Genomic DNA, 27,488 nt, shown 5'->3' with positions numbered 1-27,488 from the left:
TCATTTATATTAATATCAGAACTATTCTAACTCACTTATTTATTTACTTACAAAATATTGTTCATTTCCTTACTTCATTTATTCATTTCTCTGGAATGTAATTAAGTAAAAGTAGGGCAATGAACAATAGTTTGTGAGTAAATGAATAATATATAGGATAGAAACTAATAAGTTTTCTTAAGATGATTTAAACATAAAAAATAAAATTAAGTATGGTAATGAACAACATTTCATAAGTAAATGAATAAGTGAAGTAAGAAAATTCTAATATTAATTTAAATGGGAGGTAAATTTTTTATTTTTTTTATAAATTTAATATTCAATCAGGACTTCTAAATTACAGTAATATTTAAAAAATTTAGGAATTTTTATTCAAAATAAATCGGACAAGGGTTCTTTATTAATATTTTCCTAAAAAATATTACAATTAAGGGAATTTTTTTCCCCCAACAATTACAATTCAGTGAACGCGCCTTGGGGAGAGCATCTTCCAATAAAAAAAAAAAACATCTTCCAATAAATTAGCTACAATGTAAAACCCAGCATGGAATTTGAATTGGTAGTTTATCTTGTCCCTGCTGCATGTGATCTGAAATTTTATAACGTCCACGTCAAATTGGGCCCCACATGCAAGCCATGTGCATGGAGACACGTCATCCTGTCGGCTATGGGAAAAAGAAGGCGCCACGTCAGAAGCACGTCAATCCACCGCTAAAGGCGCGTGACCGTCGATAGCGGCAGCCAAATCAACGGCCGGTGTTTGTCTCAGACCATCACGTCACTCCCCACTAGGCCCAGCCACATGCTCCTCTTTTGAATTGGGTTCATGTCCTTCCTCTACCCAAGCCGCCATTGCCTAAATTCCAGTATTATCTTCTTTCCATTTATTGTAATGTTTTTTTCGCTATAACGCATAACTAATATAAAAAGTAGAAAAGAGCCTAACAAGAAAAGAAATATGAGGGAAAATAATGGTTGGGAATTTCTTATTTACTTATGTTAATATATTTTGAATATAATTTTTATTTATAAACCTTCAATCATTAAAGTTCTATTTTAATATTACAAAGAAATAAAGAGATATAAAATGGTGTTATGTATCTTTTGAAGGTTAAAGAGTATTAACCATAAAAAACTCCTTCTAAACCATTCATTAGGACATTAAAAATACAAAAATCATAAAAAATATGAGTTATGAACATTCAAAATATAATATTTATAATGCTCCTTACATATCAATAATAACTATTGTGTTTTATTAAAACCTTATTAAAAGAAACGTAGTAGAATGAAAACATAGTGAAGAAAAAAAGAGTACACAACATTTTTATTTTCGTGAAATTTAAGTAGGACAAAACCTTAAAAAGAAAAAAAAGAGAGAGTACAACATGTTATTTACTCTCCTTAATAACAATATCACTTCACTCACATGATGACACTTTATATCTCTGAATCTGTGCATTCTAATATCATACATTAACTTTTCAAATGTTAAAGTTGGTAATGCCTTAGTAAACAAATCTACAAAATTATTACATAAGTGAATTTGCTAAATATCTATGTCATTGCTCTTCAAAAGATTAAGAGTCAAAAAGAATTTTGGAGAAATATGTTTTATTCTATTTTCTTTAATGTATCCTCCTTTCAATTGAGCTACACACATTGTATTATTTTCATATAATATTATTGAAATCTTTTGTTCTAGAAATAAACCACACATCTTTTGAATATGCTAGATCATTGCCCTTAAACAAACACACTATCTACTTATCTCATGAATTGCATATATTTATGCATGATTTAATGAGGTAACAACTAAAGTTTATTCTATTGAGCACCAAGATATTGATGTACCTCTACATATAAATAAGTATTTGGTTTGTGATCTGCCTTTATGAGAATTTGATAGGAACCTTACATCTACATAACCAATAAGTTGTGATCTAAATTCATTATAATAGACTAATCCCATATCAATTGCCCCTTGGTGATATCAAAATATGTGTTTAACTCCATGCCAATGCCTTTTTATTGGGCTGAGAAAGAATTAAATCTTGCTTATAAATTTATAGCAAATACAATATCAGGTCTTATTAAATTAGCAAGATGTATTGGCATACCTATAGCACTAAGATATGACATTTCAGGACTAAAAAGTTTTTTATCTTTTTCTCAAGGCTGAAAATGATTTTTTTTCCTCATCAAGAGATCTAACAACTATTGGAGTAGTTAATGGATACACTTTGTCCATGAAAAATTGCTTCATTATTTTTTTAGTGCAAGCTGATTGATGAAGAAAAATTTCACCTGCTAAGTACTCGATTTGTAAATTGAGACAAAACTTTATTCTTCCAAGATTTTTTATTTTAAATTCTTTCTTTAAACAATCAACTGCCTTTTAAAGTTCTTCAATTATTTCAATTGTATTCAAATCATTCATAAAGACAATAGCTACAATAAACCCTGACTCATTTCTTTTTACAAATTGGATAATTTCTATTTCTACATCAAACATGAAGGAAAATCATAGCCTTGACTTTATTTTGACTAGTTGCTTCATTTCCATGGTAAAATTACATTTCCTAAACCTTTGACATCTAGATAAATTTCAGTGTCTAATACCTAAGAAAGATAATTCTTTCTCATAATATCAAAAGATGTAAATTCAAGTTTGATAAGATTTATCATGATTCAAACTAAAATAATAACAACAATTGAAAATGTGACAAAATTAATAAATAAATCCTAATAAATAAATATTATAGTAAAAAAAATCCTTCACATACACACTAAAATAATAAATTATCATAAATAAATCATAAAATATAATTCACAATGAATCACAATATGAAGAAACACTAATGTAAACAAACAAACTTATTAAACAAATAAAGCACAATAAAAATAAAAAAACACAATAAAATAAATAAATTAATCGATAAAGCAAATAATTCATATAACATTAATCAATGAAACAATTTATATTAACAATAGGAATTGATCAATATATATATGTGTTGGTGTGTGTGTACATATATATAAACAAATACAAAAATCTCACACACACACACACACACGTATATGTAAGTATAGTATAAATTTAGTGGGGAACGAAAAAATAAAGATGACATTAAATTCATATATATAAAAAAGAAAAAATAAGTATATACATCTTTATTAAAATATAAAATAATAAATTATAAAAATAAAACAATGAATGGTTGATGAGATTAGATTAAATTAAATCACTAATTACATAATTATTTTTAAATGAACAAAATAAAAAAATGTAAAATCACTTCATGACTAAGAAAAGAAAATGAGAGGTAAATAAAATAATAAAATAAAATGTAATAAATGCATATAACATAGGGCAATATTAGATTTTTGATTATATATATTATTTTATATAATTATAGTTAGAGTAGTTATAACTATTTTATTTTTTGTTATATGAAATTTCTTTTTCATTGTTTTCCCTCTCTGCTTTATTTGGTGCTTCTAGAACCTCATGGCACCTGAACCCATCATTCTGCCTTCCACCATCACGACTACTCTGGATGCTTTTATACTTGGTAATATAAATGCTTAGTCTTCATCTTCTTCGACATCTGTCGTTCACTCGAGATCAATACAATAAGCTTCTTGCTCTTATACAAACCCCTACACATGTTCCTTCATGAACTCCTTCAACACAAGTTAATCTTATGACTGCCTCTCTTTCCACTCCTTGTCTCAATATGTCTTTAACACCAAGTATATCTCACATACTTTTCTCTAAATGCCTTTTGTCTTCCTGGATCATTAATAATGGCGTGATCGATCATATATGTTCTTCTATTAATCGTTTCTCTGAGTTAGTTTCTATTTCTCCTATTTTTGTTCGGTTACTTGATGATTCTGTTATTCAAGCTCATCATTTTGGAACCATTTATCTTTTCACTAATTTTTATCTTACTAATGTTTTGTTTATTCCTCTTATTGACAATCATTTGATTTCTGTTTCTAAACTTAGTTTTCACCTTCATTGTTTCTTAATCCTTAATGCCACTCATTGTTTTATTTAAAGCCATAGACTCTTGGAAGATGATTGGTATAGCTGAGGTTCAAAATGGTCTTTATATTCTTCAAAATCATGCAAGTAGGTTCTCACTTTCTTCAGTTTCTCCTGTTACTTTACATTTTAAATTTGCACCTTCTTCTAATTTGTGGCATCTTAGGTTAGGACATGCTTTCTTTGCTGCTATTAGTATTCTAGGTCAAAAATCATCTTCAATCACTTGTGAACCTACCATAAATAAAAGTTGCGATGCTTGTCATTTTACCAAACAAAGAAAATTACCATTTCTTGTTAGTGTTTCTCACACTACTCATCCTCTTGAACTTTTACATGTCGATATCTAGAGCCCATTCAATACCATTTATGTTCATGGCCATCATTATTTTTTAACTGTTGTCGATGATTACTCTCGCTTTACTTGGATCATTGTAAAAACCATTCACTTAGACTAAGGCTGTGCAAAAGTCCTCCAGTCCAGTTCAACCCAATTCAACCTGAGATGGTCCTATCCTATTCAGTCCTTATAAACACAGGTCTCTCAGGATTAAAAAATTAAAAAGATCAGACTATTTCTTTCAGTTGAACTGGATAGGAGACTGAGCATCTAAATTACTTAGTTTAATTTAGTCCTATTAATTTATTTAATATTATTATAATTAATTTATTTTTGACAAATGTTTCAAGTGTAATTAACCTAAAAAGATGATTGCATGAAGATTTGTTGAGTTTGTTTCTATATTATTATTGTAATGTAGTGTTGTTGAAGTTTGTTGAGTATTGCTTTTGTTGAAGTTATAAATTTAAATCATTTAGACTGTAACTGAAATATTTCTTTCTTGTTGTTAGAAATTATTTTTGATTTATTATGATTATAAGTAATTTTATTATCTTAATTGAGTTTATTAGGTTGAAATGAATCATTGCCTCTCATAAAGGAAAAAGGAAAAAAAATAGCTAAGTAAGTACTAGACTGATGAACCAGTCTCCCAATCCTATAGACCAAGTTCAGTCTTGTTAATTTTCGGATTATCTCTAAACAAGATCAAACTCTAGGTTGCCTAACCTAGTCCATTTCATGAAAGAGACCAAACTTCAAGTTAGCCTGAAGTCCAGTCCTTTATGCAGTCCTAGCTTAAACAGTGGTCCTAAATTCCTCATGCATTCTTTTTTTGATTCAAAAGGCATTTTTCATCAAACAACTTCATTGAAATGCTTGAACAAAATAGTATCGTGGAATGTAAACACCAACATATTCTTAATGTTGCTCGAGCTTTATTATTTCAAAGTCATTTACCTTTAGTTTATTGGTCTTACGCTATTTTACATGTTATTTGCATCATTAATCGTCTTCCCACCCCTGTTTGGAAATAGCAAATACCTTATGAACTTCTTCATAATGTGTTCCTTGATTTTTATAATTTTTGTGTCTTTGGTTCTCCTTATTTTGCTTTTACTTCTGTTTCTCATCCCACTAAATTTGATCATTGAGCTAGGAAATGTATTTTTCTGGGTTTTCACCTTGGTACCAAAGGTTTTGTATGTCTTGATTCGCATTCTCGTGATATTTTTATTAATCAGCATGTTATTTTCTATGAAGCCAAATTTCTTTTTTCTCCATCTTCCACTTCTTCTTCTGTTGACTTTCCTTTGTCACAATCTACACTGCCCCTTGATTATTCTGATCCTTTTATCATTCAATCCTCCTCTACTTTTGTTGTTTCTATTACTCTAAATTCTTTAGCTCTCATTTCTCCTACTTTTTCAAATCATTTTTTTGTTGATGTCCCTTCTTTATTGCCTTTATGTCACTCTTCTTAGTCCCATAACCCTCCTTCTTACTTGCATAATTATCATTGTTCACTCCTTGCCTTCGCACCATCTTCCTTTAGTCTAAGTGTCAGTTATTCATTATCTTTTGTCCTTTCTTATAATCGTCTTTCTCCTTCCTACAAATACTTTGTTCTCTTGGTTTTTACTTCCTTTAAGCCCAAGGCATATAATCAGGTATTGAAATATCCTCAATGAAAGAAAGCTATGTAGGTTGAAATTTATACCCTTAAACAAAATAAAACATGGATCTTGATTGAACTCCCTGCAGGCAAACATCCAATTAATTGTAAATGGGTGTTTAAAAAGAAGGTTAAGGCTGATAGTTCTCTTGATAGGTATAAAGCTCGTTTGGTCACTAAAGGTTATACACAAATTGGGGGGATTGATTAGTTTGATACTTTTTCATATATAGCTAAACTAACCACAATTCGTTTAGTTTTGGCATTGGCAGCTAGTAACTCTTGTTCTCAGAGCAGTTAGATGTCAATAATGCCTTTTTTCATGGTGATTTGGATGAGGAGGTTTATATGGGTCTTCGTCCTGGTTTTGTTTCTCCATCACCCAATATTATTTGCAAACTTTAGAAGTCTCTTTATGGTTTGAAGCAAGCTAGTCGTTAATGGTTTGCTAAACTTACAATTGCTTTTACTTCATATAATTATCTCCAGTCTAAAGTTGATTATTTTTTATTTGTCAAGAAGATTGATTCTTCATTCACAGTGTTATGGATTTATGTTGATGACATTATCTTGGCTAGTAATGATTTTGTTGAAATTCTCAATATTAAAAGTCTTCTTGATAAGTCCTTTAGAATCAAGGATTTGGGTTAGCTTTGCTATTGATTTGAAAATAGCCCGAACACCTTTTGGTATATCTATTTGTCAATGAAAATTTGCTTCAGACATTCTTTCTGGTTATGGTTATCTTGCTTGCAAACTAGCTTCTACCTTATAGATAGGTCTACCAAGCTTTCTAAAGATAATGGTATTTTTATTGCCGATTCATTCGCTTATTAACGTCTCATTAGTCATCTCCTTTATTTGATAACAACTCACCCCTACATTGATTTTGTTGTCTAACAGTTATCTTAATTTATGTTTGATTCGCGTAATACTTACCTACAAGCTGCTTATCATGTTCTTCGTTATCTTAAGTCCTCTCTAAGCAAGGGCTTATTTTTTCTTGTTGACTTTGATCTCAAATTGAAGGCTTTCTTTGACTCTGATTAGGCTGGATGTGTTGATTCTCACTGATCCATTATTGGCTTTTGTATTTTTCTTGACAAAGCTTTAGTTTCTTAATGCTCGAAGAAACAATCCACTGTTTCTTGTTTTTCTTCTGAGGCTGAATATTGAGCTTTTGGTTCTGTGATTTGTGAGCTACAATGGTTGCTATTTTTGTTACAAGACCTTCATATCTCTCATCTTTCTCCTGTATTGGTCTTTTGTGATAATTAGTCTGCTCTTCATATTGCCTCTAATCCTACTTTTTATGAGCACACTAAGCATATCGAGCTAGATTGTTATCTTGTTCGTGATAAACTTCAAGTTGACATCATCCATTTGCTTCCTATTTGCTTAAAAGGTCAAATTGCTAATATCTACACCAAGTCTCTTGGTGTTGGTCCCTTCAATGATCTCCTATTCAAGTTGGGCATGTGTGATATACATTCCCCAGCTTGTGGGGGGGTAACATAGGGCAATATTATATTTTTGATTATATATATTATTTTATATAATTATAATTAAAGTGGTTATAACTATTTTATTTTCTATTATTATTTTATTCTTTGATAGATCTTTATTTTATTCTCTGATAAATCTTTTTCCTTTGCATAAATATATCTTATATTAAAACTAATAAGATAAGTCACTATTTTTACAAATTGTATTAGCATAAATAGCATAACTATAATTGTTAATAGAGACATAATATAAAATATAATTATATATAATATAGGAACACATTAATTTAAAAGTTCATACCTTATTTTCAAAATCAATTTATACTGATAATATGTTATAAAATATAACTAGTATAAAGATTAGAGAAGAATAAGACAAGACAAAAAATATGAGATAAAATAATGGAAAAGAATTTCTTATTCTCTGAAGTACATGTGCTTTGAATATAACTTTTGTTTATAAGCCTCCAACAATTAAAAATTTATTATGGTGTTATAAGAAATAAAGAAGTGTATAGTGATGTATTATGCAACCTTTGAATATTCATTAAGATATTAAGAATAAATAAATATTAAGATGTATGAGTTATGAACACCCATAATATAACATTTATAATAAATTTCGTTTTTTTCATGTCAACGATTTCATTTAGCACAATTACTACTTATTAGACAGACAGAAATGCCATATATTCTGCACTTTATCTTGTTTCTTAACCATAAAAAGTAAAAATAAGCGATACATTTGCATTCTCGTTAGTTATGATTGGTGGGTGCTCATGGAGGAATACGTGCCCATACCTTATAGAAGTTTCTCCTTTTTTTTTTTTTTGAAAAAAAATTGAATATAATAAATGTCAATGTAAGATCATAATAAGACTACTCTCATCTTAAATTATAAGATAATTTGATATAAATAAAGTTTTATTAAAATATTTTTTTCAATATTACAATTATCTTTTTATATTAAATAAAGATTGAAAATTATATTGATTAAATAATATTTTTAAAAATTTATATTTTTATTTTTGAAAAAAATTATAAAATATATTTAATAAAATTGATTAATATAGGTAATTTTATTTATCTTATCTTATACATGAGCACGGATGAGCACTCCACAGGGACGTGAGGTGAATGAATTTTTTTTTTTTAAATGTAACATGATGTAATTATATTTGAATCTCAATCTTGCTATCGGTAATTTAAAATCAACTTTATAAATATTTTCTGAATCGTAAGACCTGAGTTGGTTCCAGTAAGTGTAAAATTTCAAACCACCTACATATTTTTCCTTAAATAAAAAAAAAAAAGGGACGCGATATTGAGACACTTCGGCGTGATTACTTTTTGTAGAGGTGAAAAATGGGAGAATTATATTTTACAAGGCCAGGTCTTTAAATTTGATTTTTTTAAAAATTTTTAATTTTTAAAGTTCGACCCATTATTCAGAGGATTTGAGATCAAACCCATACCCATAAGCCTTTTATTATTAAAATATCAAAGAAATTTCAAATTTATAAATTAAAAGATGGATCATGAACATATAAGTTTAAAAAATATTCAACTAAATGGTTTAAGCTATTTTAATTGAATATATTATCCTTAAGCATACTTTATATAAAAAATTTAATATGATATTAGAGTCATTTGATTGAAGGATAATAAAAAAATAGAAAGAGAAAAAAAAAGTGAAAGATGAAAGATAAAAAAATACAAGACATTGGAAAAAAGAAAAAAGAAAAAGAGAGAAGGAGAAGAAAAAGAAGAAGAAATTAAGAGGACCTAAGGCCTCTAAAACAAAAAAAAATATTAGTATAGACAAGAAAAAAAATAAAAAATAGAGAAAAAAATAGTAGAGGAAATATTAAAATATAAAAAAAGTCCTACATATAAAGATTAAAAGATAAATTATGAATATATAAACTTAAGAAATATCCAATCAAATGACTTAAATTAAGTAGAATAAGCATACTTAATATAACATTGTATTATTATTTTTTGAAATTTTTTAAAAAATTAAAAATAAATAATAGAAAATCAAATCTTGAAACATAAACATATATTTTAAACTTTAAATTAAATTTTAAAAATAAAAATATTTTATTTTTTAAAGTTAAAATGAAAAAGGACATCTTGAGCCTTTTTTTAAAAAAAATTATTAAAATTAAGCTTCAAAGTTCAATTTTTTTAAAACATAACATTTTTTTTAAAATTTAAATATTTATAAAAATAAGTTTAAATAAGCTGCACGTCGGTTCTTATTCTCAACTTTACATGCTTCTCCAAAAAACATATCTCGATATTGCCATCGGAAGGAAACGTGGACGCAGGAGGGCCAATAATACTAGTCTACGTGGATATTAGGGAACGACAGTTGTCCACTTTGTTATGCCCCTAAAGGGTCCAAGACGTGATGGGTGAGCTGGCCACGCAACCTTCATTTTTCCGCCAGTGGGTCCCACGTAGCGATTCAGAGTCCACCTGCGTGGGACACGTCACTGTTGGGGGCACGAAACCCAACATCAACAAAGGCATGTGGGAAAGGGGGGACCAATCAATCCTTCGTACGTGGGCATCGCTGGCCTGACGGGCTTTGCTGGCTTCAATTCCGTAACCTACGGTGGCGTGGCAGATCTAGAGCCTTCTGATTCAATCAACCATGAGCGTAGGATGTGTTCTAGGCTGTGCCGGGATATGTTTTTATATGAATTTTATATTTAAGTATTAAATAGACTTCCAGCTTGATGATGTAAAGTAAACAGCCATGGTCCGCGTCCGTTGATGTGTAATAGACGGTTGGGATTAAATGTTTGTTTTTGGCCATGGCATGAGACTAATGTTGTCTTTTGGTACGGGCGAATTGAATTTGAATGGAATGGAATGAGAAAAGGTGATAAAATGGAGTATATGTCATGTTTGGTACAAAACAATTGAAACCCCTCCATTTCTTTTCCATCAATTCTGACTCAAACCATTCAGTTTTGGCCCCAAAGAAGCAGTTCACATCATCACCCCATGATTAAATCTAAATTTTTTAATATATTTTTACTATTACTTATTTATTAAACATGCGAATACACATAATCTATACATATATAATGTAATATGAAATTTAGAAAAATAAAAATCATTTCAGACTCCTGCACAAAGCATATAATTTTTAAAACATGCATGGTGTGAGGGGGAAATATCTAGTTTTCAATTTATATATATATATAATATATAATTTACTGATAAATGTTAATGATATTATGCTAATGTGTTACAACATGATTAACCTACAGGACACATAGGTCTTATTTGGTAGGAAGGATTAAGGGTGGGATTGAAATTGCGATTGAATAATCCCACCTTTTCATGTTTGGTATGAGAGAATAAGAAATTTAATCACAATCTCAATCCCATTTAAATAAAATTACTCAATACCACTACTTTTTTAGTATTAAAAAATCAATTTTAAAATTGATTATTTTCAAATCAAATTGCCCCCTCCTCTTTCCCTCTACTTGATGTCTTTAGACCAAGCGACGCCACATCAATGCCAACCTCTCCTTCACCAACGCCAACCTCTCCTTCACTGACATCGCTGCTAGATTTGAAAGGAGAAAGCCAGAAGCAGGAGATTGAAGATGAGAGGAGGAGAACAATCGACAATCGAAGCCTAACAAATTGCCATCATCATCCTTGCCATCATTTACGTCCTCACCATTTTCAGCACCTCAATGTTATCTACAGGAGGGCTCAAGATTTACCAAAAACTTCAGGATGAAGTACTGCTTTCACAATTCTCTCTCTCCTTGTGGCTTCATTCTTGAATTGTTTGATGAAAAACAAGAAGAGCAAGAAGAAAGAAGAGGAAGAAGACAACGAGGAGTGATGGAAGGTGTCTTCATGCGTTGTTGGAAAGCAGAGGCAATGGCCTTTTTTCACCACCTTGGTCACTCTTTGGGGAGAAGGAAGGTGATTATCTGAGTTATAATTTTAATTTTTATTTTATTTCAAGAGGTATTATAATATTTTTATAATTTATGTTTAATTGTAAAATAAAGTAAAGGCAAGTGTTTCTACAAATATTACTTCATACCAAACATAATTTTAAAACTTCATTTCTAATCTTAATTGCTCAATCCCAATCCTTTTAAATTAAAATTTGCATACCAAACAAAGCCATAGAGAATAAAACGAGTTACAATATACTCATACTTGATATATATTATTAAAAACAAGTGGTAATGTGTAAAATGGAATTCCCTATCAAGTATGAGTATAGATGACAAGTAAAGTGCTACCGAGCCAAAACCCAAAAGGCCAGTAGTCGTGATCGCAACATTAATTGATCGATTTTAGGATTAATGTTTAGGTATTTTAAGAAAATCAGGATTTTAAATACACAATATTAATTGATCGATTTTAATATGCAATGGAGATTTTGATTTTCAGAATCCTGAAACGAAGATAAAATCGTGGAGTGAATTTGCTAGAATTGGGGCGCCAAAATCAAACGAGAAGCTCGTGTATATAGTTTGCAAATATTCTGAGTTATTCAATGAATAGTTAAACAAAAGCGAGTGCCGTAATTAATTAAATGATTAAAAGCTACAATAATCATGCATTTAGAAAAGAGGGTGTTGAAGAAATGAAGCGGATGAGACCTTCATAATCCGATTTCCCAATCCACGACTCATGACACTTATTATTATTATTATTATTTTGGCCAAGACTTGTGATACTTTAATTGCGGCCATTAAAACAGTGAAACTATAGCAAACATAGACCACCTATTTTATTCTTCAAAACGTACCTAGTTCAACAGACAACGTCTTTATGAAGTTGCGTTCTGAGTTACTTGAGTGCATGGATAGTAATACGAGTTGGGATTGGTTTCAATCATAAAAATGTTGTCTGTTTTGAGTATAGCCTGAGGGGATTTGGTATGAATAACTTGAGAGTCTTTAGACTGTCCAATAAAGCAATTTTTTTTTTGGTTACAAATAAAAAAGATGCTCATTAAATATTAACACCATTACCATTTACGCAACTATATATGAAAATATAATTAGGTATGTTCATCCTTGCGACAATATAAGTATATATGTTACATTTAAAAAAGGGCTGATGTTTAATTTAGAAAGGTGAACAATTTAAAATATCAAAGCCTATTTATTATATGGCATGAGTAGTACTGGACAACGCAAAACGAAAAAATAAAAAAAAAAACATTAATGCATTGGGAATAATATTTTATTCATATACTTATTATGCTCAGTGCATGCTTGGATTCAATTCTTTGCAAGTTAAATAGACTTTTAACCAATGTTTAGTTACTTTTTTATCTTAGTCTGTAAGAAAAGTCACATAAAAAGTTATAACTTTGTAAACAAAAATCGAAGAATAGCTTTTGGTAAAAATTTTATTAATGTTTATTTATTTGTATATGTATAATAAATACGCTCCTTTTTTTGTGCGAAAAATATATGTATAATCAATGCAGATTAAGATTGCGTGACATTGAGCACAGCTTTGTGACAAAAATATAACCTTTACCACAAGATTCAAATCCATTCGGCTTAAACAACAGTGACAGTGCATTCCATCATATAAAAAAAAAAAAAAGGTTTTTTGAACTTCCCAATCCTCACTAGCCACTACACGTTAATTTAATACTCTGGGTGCTTTGTTTGCTGCTTGCTTACTATACAATAAAACACTATCTTACATTTATCCAAAAAAACATGGTCCTTAATCTCAATGGATATAATTCTAGGGTGAAATTAAACTATGTGGTCGTCGCTTATGAATCATGCGGAGTAATTTATTGCTTAACTCGATGACATGTCTCAAGTAGTTTCGTATATCCAATCAAATAAAAGTAAGAATGTTGAGAAAAAAAAATTAAGAGACTTGTTCATACAAATTATATAAAGCGAAATAGCAGATACATGGGGGCTAAAAAAGTGTTCACATATGGAATACGCTAATGTTGTAAGTAGAAGTTTAATTTCTCTTGGAAACGCTTTAAAAAGCTCACACTTCTATTTTAAACGGGCATAAATTAAAGAAATGAGACAGTGGTTCCAATAAGGTAAACTACGACATTTATATTAATAATTACAAATTACAATTAAAATGAGTGAATAATAAAATAAAATTTTATATTACACATCAATATAGGAATTCAGTATCAAAATTTAATTATGCAATTGATAATGAAATAATATCCACATCAACGGCTGCGAATGAATCCAAGGGCGAGAATTCAACCACTTGTCACATGTCAGACTGTTTGTATGGTATCATGAGCTTAAATATTTTAAAATTACAAATATCCGCTCGCCCACATCATACAATGTTGGCCCCCACTCGCTACTCGTGGACTCCAACTGACTCATTAAATTTAGTTAATTCTATTAAATTATTGTTTTTGTCAGTCTCCATTCCAAACCGATAGTTTTAATCAAACCAATATATATATATGTGTGTGTGTGTGTGTGACTTTGTTATTCAATCGTGCATGGATGGTATTATTTTTAAGCAATAATAAACGTTTAAAGTTATGATTATGATCATAGCCATTCGCAAAATTGCTTTGCATTTATCACAGCTGCTCCAATATTTTTCTTTGTGGTGTCATTTATGATCATAACTTATTTAATAACAATAAATAAAGGCAAGCCTAATCATATAGTTAAAAATAGGCGGAAGCCACGTGAAGGCTAGGCTGGACCCCTCAAAGCAAAGACGCGTAGATCGACTGTGGAATAACCACGTGTACGGACACGGTGGCGTTGGAATAAAATAAATGGCCAGCACGATCGCCGATGGGCCAGCTCAACAACCACCACACACGAACCACACCACCCCCGTATATACGGTGTCCATATACCTTTCCTCTTTATACGACACGTGTCTGGTGACGTGGTCGTCGTTTTGGCGCTCCCCCTCCTCCTCCTTCTTCACCCCCTCCGGCCTCTCCTCCCTTTCTCGCTCTTCTTTCTGCCGAAGCCAAAGCCTCTTTCACGCTGTCTTTCTTGAGAGAGAAACTCCACAGACTAACCGCCTAGCAGTCTGATTAGCCTTGTCTAACCTCAATATTTCTTCCCGGAATTTGAGGATAGTTTGCAGCGGCGAGGATTTTGTCTTTGTTTTGCCAATTCAATTTGCCCTTTCTTTATTCTTCTCTCGGTTCCCTCATCGCTACGTGTCGAGAACACCTGTCTGTCTGTCAGGTTCGTGGAATTCGCTGTTTTCCTTTTTTAAAATTGGAAGATTTGTTTCCTAATGTATATTAGATTTGGATTTTGTTTGGTGCCTGAGAAAATTCGTAATAGTGAGGGTTCGGTTACATTAGGTCCTCTTGTTTGTCGAAGAAATTATAGTAACAAACGAATTTGAATGTATGATAGTCTGAAGCTTCGTGTTTTAGTGAGTGAACCGTGGAGAAATCTCAGCTGGGGAAAACTGGAATTTTTTGGTGCAGCATGAACTTTTTTCTGTTGAAAGTCAAAAGAACGAAGTGTTCCTTGATTTTTGTTCGGTTGTATGTTTTGTTTTCTATTTCATTGTATCTATGCAAATTTAGAAGAACAGACCGGGGATAAGAGTTGCGGGTACCCTGGATCTCGTTTTATATCTGCCATTACTTTTGAATTTTTGTGCTTTTATGGGTGTTGACTTGATTGGGTAACATGGTAAGTGCCTTCGTTTCATTTTGAAGTGTAGTAGTCCGCTTATGTCAATTTTTTTTTTTAAAAAAAATTTGGATTTCAAACTGATAATAGCTGAAGAATCAGGTATTCCCAACCTTTTTGGCCAGTAGAAGAATCAGATATTGGATCAGAAGGTGTAATAAATCATAATCTCAGGCGGCAAAGAGGTTCTTCAACAATCTTACTGCCATTTTCTGATCCACCTGAGTGAACAAGTTCGGATTGGAGGGTACTTTGGTCATTTAGCTCTCGAATTTTTCCGTTGAGAATTCGGGATAGATTGTTGGTTTATGCCCTGTTAGTCGCGTCTATCACTTTTTCTCCAGCAATCGGCGTCAGCTCGTGGCTTGCCAAAAGACACAATTAGCCCTCTCCTCTGACCCACTATTGCGCCTATGACTCAATCGTTTTTGTGCGCCCCTTGCGCTTGATTATGCTATAGCTTCTCGTGAATACCATGATCCCTCTAATTTATCCTTAATTTAAATAATTATTGTTCACTCTAAAAACAACGGTACAGAAAAGGCATATGTTGATTGGGTTTGCTATTGTCTCCGACAGACCTATATCTCCAGGTCCCAGTTCACTCCCTCGGCAAATACTCTAACCATGACCTTAGATTTGTGACATCAGCTTGTGAGATGAACAGCCAAAGATCGTCTCAGTTGCAAGAAGACCATGCTTGAATTGAAATCCTGGAATTGCCATTCTGTACTGCTCATGTATTGTCCTTGGATAACCTGTATTTATCAATCTGTTCTTGAAAGTAAATCACTAAGTTATGCTGGTTTGTAGGAATTTCAATGATCACATGTTGAAATGTAGAAATCCGTGTTTACGAATATGCCTTGGTCTTCCTTTGTATATCTAGTTGCTAATAGCAGCTAACATGGTTCTTATTGATGCAGCTAGGTCGCCTCTAAAAATTGACTGAGTCAGTACTTTCCATTTCGCGCTCATTACCATGGGAAACAGTGAAGAAGGGAAATCAACTAAAACTGAAAAACCTTCTTCACCTGTAGCAGTGGTAAGCTGTGAATAGTATGCCTCTCCAATTCTCTATGCATTCCTTGATCATGAAGTTTGTGCCTAAATCTATCAAGCTATGAACAGGACCATGCTAATCAAGGCAGCCAGACTAACATTCATGTCTATCCTGATTGGGCGGCCATGCAGGTTAACTACCATCTACCTTTGTTTTCTTTGTCTTTTAATAATTGGAGTTTTCATTTTAGTTTTGTTAGCAAAATTCCCTGTGATGAAAATGAAGATAGCTTCTCTTAAAATATAGTTTTTTAATTTGTAGAGTCCTGCTCCAAGTAGGTCTAATCTATAATAATTACTTAACTTCTATATTACTCTTATATTTCCTGATCTATATCTTAATATTTACAGCTTGGAGCATAATTTGTCTCATTTTCTTCCTTATTTCCATGCTATATACATATGTATTTTCAGAAGTAGTGACCTGCTTCTACTAACTCCTGGCAAAGCCATCAGCGACCTCTTATTTTGACAAGTACTATTATCACCTTTAATTTCCAATGCACTTCTTTCTAACTAATGCCTGTAATTGTTCTCGAGCGTTCCTGTTTGTAGCTATAAACCATCTTCTCTATGGAAGCATCAGGTAGAATGTCATTTAAGTTGCGCCTTGTCTTGCATATTTGGTGCTTTGTGAGTTACTATAAATCCATCAATAGCTTTGGGCTAGTGAATATCAGCATGGAGTTGTGCATTTTGGTCAATCTTTTCAAAGCTGTTTCTGTGGCGGTAGGAGTGTAAATTTGAATCCACTTGAAAAGGAAAGGGATAGAAATATTCATGGGTAAAAAAAAAAAAAAAAAGGTTCTATAGTATAATCTCCCTCATACTTTTTGTGGTAATTAGAAATGTCTCTTATCTTCAGGCATATTATGGGCCAAGAGTCTCCATACCACCATACTATAACCCAGCTGTGAGTTCTGGTCACCCTCACCCATACATGTGGCCGCCACAGGTAACTCCTGAAAGCATCAATCATTTTCTATTATCACTTCCATTTTCTTCTGAAGAATTGGATGACATGTCAACTTATTTTTTCTTGTAGCCCATGATGCCACCACCATATGGGACTCCTTACGCAGCAATTTATTCACATGGAGGTGTTTATCCTCATCCTGCAATTCCAATAGTAAGTATGAATTCCTGCAATTTATCTTGTGAGGTTTTATTTTTCATGTTATGGAATTTGGAATTGGAGCTCATATTCATTATTTGGACATATGTTGGATGTGCTGTACCTAAATTTATGAACATGGGCTTTAAAAGGGTGAGACATAATGCATTGGGAATTATGCATGCTTGAGGGCATCTCAAGTCTCAACCGTCACGTACACTTTATTGGTTGAAATTTACTACTTATTTATGCTAATGCATTATTCTGGTAATATATAGGGGCCACAGTCACATGGTCAAGGAGTTCCAACCTCACCTGCAGTAAGTTTTTATCTTCTTGGAGATCTCACCCTAATAATGAGATCATATGAATGTGATAAAATCATGACGGGTTCACATTGATGTGAACATGTAGGCTGGAACTCTTTTGAACATAGAGACACCAACAAAATCTTATGGAATCACTGATCAGGGTTTAATGAAGAAATTGAAGGGGTTTGATGGACTTGCAATGTCTATCGGAAATGGCAATGCCGAAAGTACTGACCGTGGAGCAGAAAACAGGCTCTCGCAGAGGTTTGTTGATTTTATTTTTCTGTGTTAGCACTTGTGTTCCTTCTTTCTTGCTTTTTTTTTTTTTGTGGGTGGCAATTTTTTTTTTTTTTGGGGTGAGGAGGTGGTTGGTCCTGTTGAGGGTAAAATGAGCTACTTTTTAGTGCTACCCAACCAAAAAATCTAGAAGTCAGATCAGTACATGTAAGTTGATTATTCTAAAGGTTTCGGTGGCTAACAGAAAATTTTATAATTATGAACAGTCTGGATAGTGAGAGTTTCAGTGATGGAAGTGACACCAACACTGCAGGGGTAAGAGTTTTCTCGCTATTAATGTTTTTTCCTTTTTTAATGGAATTTTGTTTCAACCACTAGCCTATTTTTCTTAAAAGAAACTTTAAAAAAAATTCCTTACTAACTTGTGCATTTGCCTATCTTGTGGTCAGGCTAATCAAGCAAAAAAGAAAAGAAGCCGTGAGGGAACACCAGCTACTGGTAAGACTTTTATTCTTCTCCTAGTCTTACATGTTGAAAAAGAGTGGATTTGTCCTGGGATCACATTTACACTTCTATTTTTATCACAGTATACATAATATTAAGCATTTTGTTGAGTAGGATCTCCATAAATTGCATGCTATGCTATCAGTCATGCTCTAGACGGTGGAATCTTGCTAGTTTTTGACCTGGATAAATTTCACCAAGTTGGGCTCTTGCCACCTGACTGCCTGAGACGTGATGTCCTATATGTGCTGTTCAATTAATGATAAAATGTTATACAGTGATAATTACCATTGCTTGAAGATGTAGCGCCGTTGGAGTTCTATCTGCATAATGTAGTTCTTAAATAATTGTTATTTTCCTGATTGTACAAGCAGATGGAGATGGCAAGACAGGGAGACAAGCAAATCCAGTTTCCAAAGCAGGTGGAGCTTCTAATAAGATGACATCAATTACCCCAGCCACTGTTGTTGGAACAGTAGTTTCTTCTGGTATGACAACAGCGTTGGAGCTAAGGAACCCATCTGTTCTTTCAACACATTCCCCGAGTAATCCAAAGCCTTGCGCAGTAGTGCCTCCTGAAGCTTGGATACAGGTATGGTGAAGGAATAGTTCATCATCTTGGTTTGACTCATACTAAGCATTTCAAAAGCACTTGAGCAGCAAATTAGAACGATTATGCTGTGTTTTCTGCGTTAGCTGACAATAAAAGTACTTGCTGTGGATATGTTTGATTTTCCTTAGAATGAGCGTGATCAGAAACGGGAGAGGAGAAAGCAATCAAATCGGGAATCTGCAAGACGGTCCCGCTTAAGAAAGCAGGTATGCTTGTTGCAGATCATCGCTACAAGCTTGGAAGACTTGGTGCTTCTTCCGTTCTTCATCTGTGTGAAGAAAAACATAAACTTGCACGAAGCAGAATGTGACTAATTCTCATATTTCCTCTGTTCAGGCCGAGACTGAAGAACTTGCACGAAAAGTTGAATCCTTGACATCTGAGAATATTACATTGAAATCAGAAATAAATCGATTGACCGAAAGTTCGGGGAAACTTAAGATGGAAAATGAGACATTGATGGTAATATTCAATATAGACATAATATTTCTTATTGCATGCATATCATCATAGCTAGTCTTTGATTGCTGATTCTTGTATTTGGCCAAAAAAAAGATACTGATTCTTGTAATGTTTTTGACACCCAGGAGAAACTGAAAAATGCTCGAGGACAGAAGGATGGAATCATTTTGACACCTAGTACAGAAAATTTGCTATCCAGGGTTAACAATTCTAGTTCTTGTGATAATAATAGAACTAAGGAGGGTGAGAACGCTTTGTGTGAGAAGAAGCCGAACTCAGGAGCAAAGTTGCATCAACTATTGGACACGAATCCTAGAACTGATGCCGTGGCAGCTGGCTGATATCAGATTAAAAAAGCAGTGATTATAATATATTTGGTTCTAATCATGTGTAGTTTTGGCATATTAAAAGCCCAAAATTACTACTGCTAACAGTTGGATTTAGGATTTTGATGTAGCAAGACCAGAACTGATTCTTTTACTCGTCAGTTTCTTGGAGCAAAAACTGAGGACTCCACTAGAATTGACAGCAGTTGATGACAATCTGAAAAGCTTGTAAATTGAAGAGGTTTAGAATTGAGGGCATTGTTGTAGTTGAACCCTTTTGTTGATGGTTGTGAGTGCATGATTGGTGCAGGCCTTGCGATGATCAGTACCCCTCTGCTGACGCGGCATAGCGATATAATTATGACCTGCGTATTTAATCATTTTCAATTTTCATGTTGATTTTGATTGATTTGAATTTTTTTTTTTTTTTGGGCAATCGATCAAACATATACGATTCATTACCCACACACCATATGCTGGTAGGCCTAAGATGAGGTAGCAATCTTTACGCTATTTCTATTAGAACGGTACAGAAAAGCCTAGATTGAAAATTCGATGTTTCCCAGAATAACGAACGAGTTAATTGAAGGATTATTCATATATAAAAATTTATGAAAGGCTAAAATATTAGTTTACTTATTGTGGTTCTTCAAATTTCATGTATAAAACATGGGCCATAGTAATGGGTAACACGAGGGATTTATCATTCATATGGCCTAGGTACAAGATTAATTTCTATGGACATTGCGAGGTAAGAAGATATTGTTCACTAGTCATTTTGGTAAACAAAGTGAAACGAAATGACATTATTTTTTGATAACAAATAATAATTGTTAAATAATATCCCCGACGAAGAAACCTCCCACATAGCATTCTTTTTAGGCCTCGTTTGGTATGATAGAAGAGTTTTTAATGGAATTAAAATCGAAATCAGAATAGAATTGAGTTTTAAAAGTATGTTTGGTATGAAAATGAAATTCTAATATAATATTAATTTATATATGTACTTAAAATAAAAAAAGACTAAATTATCCTTTTTTAAAAAATTAAAAAGACCTATCTTGTTATAAATAGACAAAAAAGATGAGGATAATAAGATCCACAAATTGAATTTAAGAGAATTGAAGCAATTTCATGGTCAATATGATAGAATTGAATTTTAACATTTTTGGTGGAATTAGAATTCTTAAGAATTACAACTCTTGCATACCAATCATGCTTAAATTAGGATTCCATCTTTAATTTCATTTTCACCTTGCCAATTCAATACTACCAAACATGACCTTACTGTACTCATATGACTTCAACTCATGCACCTCAAAATGAGGCCATTTTTCCCAGAAAATATTCACTGATATGATTAGTTTTGGAGGAACATTAATATTTAGAACTCAAGGATAGAGTATTCATTCATATCTCTGCTATTTAAGCGGGTTTAGTGCGTGTTATTATATCTCTAGTTATCAAACGTCTCTACAGAGGCTAGTGCACAGTGAGCAGTCTGCTTAGAACTACTTCGCTGTCATTTCTTCAAGACACTTATTGATGACTTCTTTTTTTTTTTTTTTATTAGTCTTTGATCATCCCCCCTTTTGTTGTCAAAGAAATGGAAGATTGTGAATGGCTGATTTAGACTTTCTTTGTATTGACACTCATTGTGATTAACGCCAGATTCTGCTTCTAATTAAAAAAACACACGCACAATCTATAGGTCGGACCATGGCAATGCAGCCCATGATGATAACTAAGCTTTCTCTCAACGAAAAAGAAATAAGAATGAGCAGACGATGGGACAAGAGTTTGCATTTCGATTGAAGCAAATTCCAAGAGAAACTATCCAGCATCTTGAAGCAAATTTCATCGCATATTACCTTCTCGCAGGACATCAATCATATTGTATATTTTTTTGTTGTCCCTTGTTTCAATCTGCATGAACAGCAAAGTTCATAACCAAATGTTAAAAATAGTGCCGCTAAGAAGTTAACGTGGGATATAAACAAATGGAAGAGGCCATTCATCTCATAGTGTTACGAGAAAACCCCAATTTTGATCCCCAACTGATAGACCAATATTAGATTTCTTCTCCACAAGTAAATTCTTTTAGTCTAGTCCATTAATCATGTTTATCCTATCTCCATACAAAATTTAACATCAAACCTGGGATGCTGACTTGGACGCTATCTGTTTAAATCCATTAACTTTTGGATGGAGATTATCATCCAAGTCGGCAATATCCTGGATTTGACATGAACTTATGAATGGAAAGGGGGGGGGTTAGAAGGACAAACATCGCAAGTATTTTAACGATTGTAAGGACCAACGTACAGCAAAAGATTTGTGGAGGATCACGTTGAGAGAGTTTTCTTCTATTCTTATCAGTGTCAGATTATATAAGTTCAAACTCAAGGTTTTTGAGTAAATCTCCATTATAATCTCAAACAAGCTTTTTCAAGCAAAAGCTCCTTAGGCTAAGCATGGACAAAGCATGCCCTACCACGCCTTGAGTTGAATTAGTTTTAATTAAAAGAATGAAAGAATAAAATTTACTGTATCAAAGAAGAGTTCAACCTAAAAGTTAGTTTGCTGCATAGTGCAGGTAATTTTTTATTTTTCGGAACCCTGCATAGTTTTAATATAATATCTAACCAGAATAAGAAGAATAAGAAGAAGAAGAAGAAGAAGAAGAAAGAAAGAAAGATCAATCGTACGCACATTTCATCAAGTGAATGAAACGGTACATTTAAGCTTAACAACATAAGAAAGAGATGGTGAAAGAATAATCACCTTCTTGGCAAGGAAGATGACAGCATCAACAGTGCCCTCTGCATATATTGATCTACCACAAACATTATGTTGAAACTCAAAGGAAACTCTGCAACAATTTTTTTTAATAAGAAATAAATTATGGACAAGGTAAAGATCAAAACATGCAAAAAAAATGAAAACGAAATTAAAGAGTTTATCTAATACGTTTGGTCTGGCGAAGTCAAATGATACATATGAAATGCATGACCGGATAAGTGCTCCTCTGGGACTCCCACCATTTCAAGTTGCTGCTTGGGATCCCTGATCAATTGTATCTGAAAAATGTATTTGGGAGGGGGAAATACGTGAGAACCAATATCGATTCCAAACTTGCACTCAACATTTTGGATAACTAATAGAACTATGATTTTTCTTTTCCTTTTTTTGAGGGAATATAACTATGATGCTATTTTTTATTGCATGTCAAGCTGAGATAAAGCATGGATCCAGGTCCTGATGGACCAGACGGTCAACCTAGTCATCATCATGTCAGTAGCATATGTTTAAGTGATGAATGTGGACTAAGAGTATTAGAAAATATCCATAGGTCAGGATGAACAAATTGTTGTATTTTAAACTAAATTTCTGAAAACCATAAGAATCAACTGGCCAGAACAAGAAAAAAATTGTGGCAGCTTGAAAAGGGGACTAATTTTTTATTTGGAATTATAGATACCACGGATGTGGGTAGCAGCAGCAAAAGCTCAAAATGAAATAACCCTCTAACATTTAAAGGGGCAAAAAACAAATAAAATTCATTTAAAAAATTATTCAAGGAATGAATGGCGAGGATCAGCTAACATGCTCTGTACTCTTCATTTGAGGCACTACAACTGGCACCAGGATAAAGATCACAATGCAAACAGGAAGTTCATCAAGATAAACATTGAGCATTGCGGTGAGTATCAAACCATATGATATTGTACCCCAATGAACCACAAATGTAATGTAACATACCTGATCCATGTCAAAATGCACCCCTAATTTGTTGAAGCAAGAAATTACGGCTTTGGCAGTTCCAGATGCATCAACTTTGCTTGCTTGATGAGACTCTAATACCTAACATCTTGAAAGAACACATTTAATTTAATTATTACATCAACTGGAAGCTCAATAGAAATACGTCTACAACTTAGAAAAGGAGTTAATTAGACCAATAAACATGGCTTTGGAATACTATGGATACTTATTTGAGATTATTACTAAGCTTCAGTTCTCCCTCCTACTCTTCCTCTATCCCACCATACTTTATTTTTAATTGTAGAATGTGTCTATACATGGGAAAACCCCTCTCAGGGATGCTGATGGATTTCGTTACAGCTAAAATAGAAAGAGACGCTTAACTAGAAAGATTTTTTCCCCCTTCAGTTTCTCTTCAAAAGAAAACAAAGAGTTGTGTAGATGCATTCACCTACAGCCAACAGTATCATCATTAAATAGTGAAGCTTCAAATGCTATAGGAAAATATCAGAGTGAGAAGAGAAAAACTTAAGAAGTGATCCAGGATAACTTCTGTCCATAAGAACCCTGCTTACTCCCAAAGATGTCAAAGAGGAGAAAGAATGACCTGTAGGGAATAACCAGAGAAGGCTCCAGGAAATTGCTCTGCCATAATTTCCATAGCTGCTAGAAAGGCAACAACCTAAGGAAACAGAGAATAGCAGCATAAGGATGACAAAGACAAAAAGGTTAAAAACACAAAAATTGAAAATGATCATGGGTTTTAATTGACATACCTGTTTTCCCATTTGAGGGGATATCACTGCATAAACATTTGAGTCTTCAACAGTCTTATACAACAGGTCCCTATCTCCACCAGTGGTTCCCATCACAAAGGGCACACCAATCTTACAGTACAACTCTGCATTACCTGCATGTGAGGAGAAAAGACTAATTAAAAACTCATACATAAAAAAGACAATAGACTTTGAATTAAATGTTAAAAATTGTAAATTAATACCTCAGAAATCCAAATGTGTTCCTTTCATGAAAGTAACATTGCATGCATAAAATATAAAGGCCAAGCAAAGGCGAATTATTGCAGTCCATTAAATACACTCATTCCTATGTTTAAAATGTCATGAAATTCAAAAAAAAGGGGGTGGGGGACACTAAGGCTAAGGTATTTAAGATACATGACTCAGCATGTTCAGTGAAAACAGCTAGCTTGTCTTTCTTCGCAACGTGTAGTGATTAAGTTAGTTTAAAGTAAGAGGAAGAATAAAAGATTAAAAATATTTTGGTTCTCTCCATTTAACAGTTAACAAGGCTCAAAACTTCAAAAGCATACCATTGACAGCAGGAGGCGCTGTGTAATCCACAACAATCAAATTTGGATATTTATCAAGGACAGAAGCAAGAGTGTTTTCCCTCTCAGAAGGACCATGAACAAGAAACTCATTTCCACAGATCTGAACAGTTCGTCCAGACTCCTCTTCAAGGCCAAATGACAATGGAACAACATACAGTCCAGCAGCTTCTGCTGCTTTAATGACAGCATTTCCCATCTTTCCGGTACATGAATTAACCTGAATTACATAAAGTGATCATAAATGCAGATTTACTCTGTAATTTAGGCGGTCGAATATTTAAATACAAGCAGGGCAACAGGATGGCATCAGTAGACAGAAATATATAAGATAATGACTCATTATTTATCAAAGAGCAGCTGCATAAGGATGTTCCTGTTGAAGTGAAGGCATTTTAATTAATACGGTAAGAGCTCAAGCCAACAGAACAACATCAAAAAGATAAGAAAAATCGAAGGGAAGCATGGTGTCAGCAAGAGTGATGAGGGAGGGTGTGCTGCTGCAGACATGGGAAGTTGCCAAAGTTCGAAGTGAAAGAGATAGAAGATTACAAGGAAAATCCAGATTTTAATTAAATAAGGTTAGACTAGTAACTAGAAAATTTTATACATCAAGGCAAGCAGTTGGCCATTACTGGCATCGATATTATCAACCAAGGTTAATGGCTTTCTCATTTAATCCGAATCATTTTTCCATTGGCAATGATTGAAATGATCTAAGAATTAAGCCAGAAACTCAAGAGGCGAGATTAAATGCCAAGACCTAGTGCAGTAGGCCCAAATTCCAACACGTTCATCATTAATCATTCGCATAGGTGCCATTATAATCGACTTGTCTTGCAGAACCTCCTGAGTTTAATAATCACTGGCATTCGTATTTCTTTCGATTTGAAAAGACTACTGACACTTCATACATAAGTACAACCCCAGTTTACACTGCCTACAGAGATGAAAAGAAGCAGAGTGAAGCTGAAGAACAAAGACACTGTTGCTCATTTCCCAGGAAGTAGTTGTTCTTATGACCTCGTACCCGAAGGCAAGGTTCGTAAAAAATGTAAAACCAGTAATTTCATTGCTTGGGTCAAGATTTGACCGATAAAACAACTGAGCATTTAAACGGCATTTAAGCATGAACCAAAAGGCAATGAAAACGGAAGGCCGTTATAGTGGTTAATCAGTAATCACCAATATCGGGAGGCCGACGTTCTGGGGCGAAGGCGCAGACTTTTCAAGAAAGCTCTGAACTGAAGATGAAGCTGCTATAGACATTAACGGTAGCATACGTGAACTCTTGTGCGAAATGGGAATGCTGCTCCAGCTACTACCACCTCTTGAGAAGAAAAATAGGTGGTTCTGTTGCTTGTGAGGCACGTTGGTGGGAATTTTCAGAAGGGAAGTCGCCATTAGCGACTGAAGCTGAGGTTGAACAGGGGTTTAGGGCTTTTAGGATCCTGTGGCAGGCTGCTCTGTGACTATGACTATTTTTGCGAACAGGCCTTCATCTTTCTCGTCACTATATTCCTTTCTTTGTTACTATTACTATTACTACTACAATTTGGATGCAAACCCCCTAACTACACTTGCATATAACGACGGCTTATCTTTAATCGTTTAAAATTAAAACTTAATTGTTAATTTTGTTTTTTTTTAATTTTTTATCATTAATTAATCTGTTATATTATTAATTGAGTTTATCATATTAGGTTAAGAAAAGCCACATAAAAACTTACATGATATATCTCATATAAGTAAATAATAAATGCATAAAAATTATTTTTTTTACAAGACTTAAAAAGTTATTCGTCTTGCTAGAAGGATGTTTTAATTGATAAAAAATAATATAATTATAATTTTTGTAAAATTATATTAACAATTAACAATGTTGCTTAAGTTAGAGTTGATGACATAGACCAATTCACAAGTTGCAAATTAATCTATTATGAATTATATGGCCAACCCGCATTTTGGTGGATTGTATTTATGCCCACCCACAATTCATCGGTAAAAGTGTTAAACGCATATATTTTTTATTTTTCAGTTTTAAAAACTACAAATCTATTTCTTTTGGTTATTTTTTATTGACAGTAAAAAAAATCATATTTTGCCCCATAATTGAACCTTTTTTCAGAGTTTAACACAATTTCTGACGGCACATCAGTTCAATTTTTAATATATGCATGCAAGTTTAAGACCAATCGTTATTGTTTTAACGAGGAGTATACAAAAAGCATGGGCCGCGCGATTTGATGTTTGTATTTAAAAGACAGTGACAACTTGGAGAATACAGAAGAGACGTGTCAAGGAGAGGGCTGATTTATTTGCTTGATTATCCACTAGTTAATGTAAAACATCGATTGTTTGATAGATTTGTGTAATCGATGACAATGATGAGGACATGGATATTTTAATCTTGTTATCTTGGCTATGGACGTTCTTCTTCTCCATCAGCCTCTAATAATAATAAGAGCTTTTGATGCATAG

At 33.0% G+C, this 27,488-nt stretch overlaps 2 protein-coding genes across 5 annotated transcripts; one reads left to right on the top strand and one right to left on the bottom strand.

The window, feature by feature from the left end:
• The first annotated feature begins 14,478 nt into the window (after positions 1-14,478).
• On the top strand, positions 14,479-20,281 carry LOC129288488 (G-box-binding factor 3-like). 4 transcript variants are annotated; one of them, XM_054925090.1, is made up of 14 exons: positions 14,481-14,803; positions 15,845-16,005; positions 16,192-16,310; positions 16,397-16,459; positions 17,193-17,282; positions 17,373-17,456; positions 17,720-17,761; positions 17,856-18,016; positions 18,256-18,304; positions 18,439-18,487; positions 18,865-19,085; positions 19,235-19,312; positions 19,443-19,568; positions 19,694-20,281. In XM_054925090.1, the coding sequence occupies exons 3-14, from the start codon at positions 16,248-16,250 to the stop codon at positions 19,907-19,909; spliced, it is 1,242 nt and encodes a 413-aa protein (XP_054781065.1). In that variant the 5' UTR covers positions 14,481-14,803; positions 15,845-16,005; positions 16,192-16,247; the 3' UTR covers positions 19,910-20,281. The 4 variants fall into 4 exon arrangements, with proteins under 4 accessions (XP_054781067.1, XP_054781065.1, XP_054781064.1 ...); XM_054925092.1 differs by lacking the exon at positions 15,845-16,005 and having other exon boundaries at positions 14,479-14,803; positions 17,913-18,016; XM_054925089.1 differs by lacking the exon at positions 15,845-16,005.
• Positions 20,282-21,549: 1,268 nt separating this feature from the next.
• On the bottom strand, positions 21,550-26,519 carry LOC129288676 (4-hydroxy-tetrahydrodipicolinate reductase 2, chloroplastic-like). The gene is made up of 8 exons (XM_054925386.1): positions 26,193-26,519; positions 24,990-25,227; positions 24,436-24,569; positions 24,267-24,341; positions 23,657-23,758; positions 22,865-22,974; positions 22,679-22,766; positions 21,550-21,820 (listed from the first exon to the last, which is right to left on the bottom strand). The coding sequence occupies exons 1-8, from the start codon at positions 26,409-26,411 to the stop codon at positions 21,752-21,754; spliced, it is 1,035 nt and encodes a 344-aa protein (XP_054781361.1). The 5' UTR covers positions 26,412-26,519; the 3' UTR covers positions 21,550-21,751.
• Positions 26,520-27,488: the final 969 nt, after the last annotated feature.

The sequence above is a fragment of the Prosopis cineraria genome, unplaced genomic scaffold, assembly GCF_029017545.1.
Source record: "Prosopis cineraria cultivar Desert tree isolate PC_DT_omini unplaced genomic scaffold, ASM2901754v1 PC12, whole genome shotgun sequence".
Lineage (NCBI taxonomy): Eukaryota > Viridiplantae > Streptophyta > Magnoliopsida > Fabales > Fabaceae > Prosopis > Prosopis cineraria.
The sequence above is the reverse complement of the archived record's forward strand: the minus strand, read 5'-3'. Positions and strand labels throughout refer to the sequence as shown.